The 3,680-nt window shown below is 39.1% G+C and overlaps 1 protein-coding gene across 4 annotated transcripts in view; it reads left to right on the forward strand.

Moving 5' to 3' along the window:
• LOC116389018 (potassium voltage-gated channel subfamily D member 3-like) overlaps positions 1-3,066 on the forward strand; it is a 72,275-nt gene extending 69,209 nt beyond the window's left edge. For all 4 annotated transcript variants that reach the window (XM_031857444.1, XM_031857604.1, XM_031857526.1 and 1 more), the window contains 3 exons: positions 58-150; positions 895-1,139; positions 1,791-3,066. In XM_031857444.1, coding sequence (XP_031713304.1) covers positions 58-150; positions 895-1,139; positions 1,791-2,028 — 576 coding nt within the window. In that variant the 3' untranslated portion in view covers positions 2,029-3,066. The remainder of the gene's footprint in view (positions 1-57; positions 151-894; positions 1,140-1,790) is intronic.
• The last annotated feature ends 614 nt before the right edge of the window (positions 3,067-3,680 follow it).

A 3,680-nucleotide genomic window follows, 5' to 3' on the forward strand; every position in this document is an offset into this window, starting at 1 on the left:
GTGTGTGTGTGTGTGTGTGTGTGTGTGTGTGTGTGTGTGTGTGTGTGACTTACTAAGGATACAGAAGAGGATGAGCAGAAGCTGACTAAGTCCACCTCTCTGTTAGAGAGCCAACACCACCACCTACTGAACTGTCTGGAGAAAACCACTGTAGGTACACTGGAACACTTCTCTATCTTTGACTCCAAAAATCTGCCACCTACATTCATGGAGTTGAAATGATGTGTTTATTTGTCATTTAAGTATTGACTCATGATAATAATATTTTTACACCAGTGAAAAAGACACAAAAGTTGTGCACAACATGTACATTACTTCAGGGTTAGAGGTTTTACTGTACTGTAAAATATTGCTGTCAAAGATGTCTACTGCCATGACAGCGATGATTTCCAGCTCGTTAAATCTGTGCCTCAACATCAGTTAGAAGTAAGAGACAAATTCTTGGCAAAAATGCTTCACAATGTTTACATTCAACTTCTCACTTGACATGTTGTGTAAGTAGAGGTTAATCCTGTCTGCACGCAGTGATTTGGACCTTTCGGACCGGATTTGGATGTTCTGTGACTCATTGTACCCTTTAAAGAGTAGAAGTTTGAGAGCTGCTGTTTTGCAAAAGGTTTTGGTGTCAAAAAACACAAATTTGTATAGAACAGGGGCACTGGATCCGCTCTCCATTCTGCAAATATACTAAATGAGTTTGTGGATTTACCATTAGTTTATTATTATAATCAGTATTAATCATCTTTCTTCTGTGTATTTTTTAGTCAAACATGTTTCATACATCACTCGGGTCCCAAGAGTCTGTTTTTTATTGACTTCGCATTCAGTTTTCCTCTCTATCTGCACCATTATCTCCATGTGTATTTAAACCACCATTCTGTTCCTTCTCTCCAGGCTCATGCGTTTGTGGATGAGCAGATGTACGAGCAGAACTGTTTAGAGACAGCCCTACAGACCTACCCGTCACGTAGCCCCTCTATATCCAGCCACGACAGCTCTGCGGGTACCTGCTGTTGCCGCAGGGTAAAGAGAAACACTCCTCTGCCCTCCAGCCATCCCATCCCAACATACCAGGGCCCCCTGCAGGAGCTCAGTGCCATCCACATACAGTTTGGTGATCCACCATCACACACCGCCAGGTAAAAGTAGAGGATAGCAGCATCGGAGGAGAGACTGAGGCTTTGCATACAGGCTGTTAGCTGAATTCTGCCAACTTTATGAGGGTAAAATAGTTTACAATTAAGCTGCCCACAATATTTCCACTTGAAGGGTCGGTTCAGGTGTAAAGCTAAATACAAGTAGAGAGGTGGAGTAAGAAAAAAAGTTTGCAGTAATATGGATGAAATTACCATTTTAAAAAGGTAAAAACAAGTGTCTAATACCCTTTACATTTTCAAATTGAATTAGAGTTATTATTGAAAGATATAATGCCTGAACTTCCATACATTACAACTATGTACTTACATAGAATTAAAACTACAACAAACAATAATAGATGAAAATTGCATGCAAAGTGATTTACTTTAATATATCATATACTGTAGAGGTACCAGTGGATGTCACGGCAATATATTATAAAGTAATAGAGGAAATGTGTGGCATATCTTTTGTCATTATTATTTGTTAATGGCTCAAATATGATGTGTTCACGGAGTAATCTGCCTGTTATGTTATGTGCTTCATCTTGTAGACAGCGTTATCTCAAACCTCACTCTGTGTATTCTGCACATCGTGTGCTTCGATGAACATTATGAAATTGTATTTATTCTGTCTATTATCTCTTTCTCTAGTCGTTCAAACCTCAACCGCAAAACCGATGAAAGCGGCAGGCTCAACAGCAAAGGCAGCCGGATCACCACGGCGATCATCAGCCTCCCGTGCCCCCCCGCTTTGACACCGGCCGGCGATAGCCTACGCAGGGCCCCGCAGAGGAGGCCGCCCCTAGCCTCGGGTCACCCTGCACCTCCAAGCATCCAGACCACAACAAGCTCAGCTGGCACCAACATCATCAAAGTCTCTGCTCTGTGACTCACTGGCTGACGGATGTAAGATAAGGAGGAGGAGCAGGCGAAACAGGTTACACTACCTTCATGGACGCACCATGTCCCGTCTCACAGGGTCATCAGGAGGAGCACTGTATTCCAGAGAAGACAGACGACATGGAGCCGTTACTGAGGTAGAAGATTGTAGATATGTGAACCGAGAACCACACACTTGTCATGTTGTGTATGTACTGTTGATACGGACAGAGTCGCTGCATTTCTAATAGTTTCTAACAGCACTACAGAAGTTTTTACAGCAAGTATTGTGGAAAAAAATTGGAAGACATTGCACAATTAGCATATCCGTACATCAGCACATACTGTACGACGTACCACCAATTCACACTTAATTTAAAGTGAATTCACGGTGAAATAGTGAAACGGATATTTTGTTGACTTCAAATGTGTTTGAAGGAAGATTAAGAAAAGTGTTGACTGTGTTTACTTGAATTTGATTGGACTCGTTTGTGTTACGTGTTGTTTGTCTTTAGAATTTTGAAGGAAAAAAAACGATTTACAGCAGCATATGAAAAGTCCGGTACCTACGATGCTGCTAACATCATATCGCTGAAATGTGAGGTTTTTTTTGTTCAAATTTGTATCTAGTCATGGTGTCAAAGACTCAAACCAAACTGTGCTTTTTAGTTGCTTGATGTTTAAATTTCAGACTGGAGATGGACTTCAGTGAGTGAGTGAGGCTGACCTGACACTGACTTCATGACTTATAGGTTTCCATACTGAGGTGAGACAAAGCAGTGGTTTTCAATTTAATAGTAAAAACCCTCCAGCTGACCTCACAATTACTTACAAGTGAAGGTTTTATATTTTTATTAAAGAATAAGGCCAGCTTTATTCTTTTTGTTATTGTTAATAAATCACATGAAAACCTCACAGAAGTGTGTTAGCCTGTCTTTCAAAATGTTCTGACCTCCTCACCCTCTCTGTGGCTCTTAGACCCAAACCTATATGTTTCTACTGATGACACAAATTTTAAAAAAGGCATTACAAAAAAAACATTTTTTTTTTTAAATAAATAAATAAAAAGGTTTGTAATTCTCTCAAATACTGGGCATTGCAGTTTCTAGCAAAAATTACTCAAACAGGAGTATATAGTGCAGTTATTTCTGACTATTTTAGGCTGTGGATGAATACACATTTAGAGTTCAAGTGACAGCAGCATGTCAGTGTATATGGGATATAAACTACAGTGCCCTGGTTTACTGTAATGAAAGAACATCATCTTGTGTGGCTCACTGATGTGTTTTATCAATCTATGGGACACAAGCCTTTGCTGCATTCACAATATTTGTCAGTAGGATTGATTTATTGTTGATTTTGATCTTTTCATTGGATTATCCCTTAAAGTAATTAAATCATATCCAGATGATATCAATGTGATTGGAACTAAACTGAAACGACATGAAAACTGATTATTTTTTGACTATTAAAATGGAGAGAACAAGGGTGAATTATGCAATTATAAAAATGATTTTGGCGAATCCAGTCAATATTGTTTTGGCTGGAAATCTTATTTTGTCATCTTCTCTCTCTTTTTGTCTTTTGATAAATTCTAAAAGAGCCGAAAAAAGTCCAAATTGTACCATTTTGTGGACTTAATTAAACTGTCAATGAAGAGAC

Source organism: Anarrhichthys ocellatus, unplaced genomic scaffold (assembly GCF_004355925.1).
Source record: "Anarrhichthys ocellatus isolate YVR2014 unplaced genomic scaffold, GSC_Weel_1.0 scaffold1, whole genome shotgun sequence".
Classification (NCBI taxonomy): Eukaryota; Metazoa; Chordata; class Actinopteri; order Perciformes; family Anarhichadidae; genus Anarrhichthys; species Anarrhichthys ocellatus.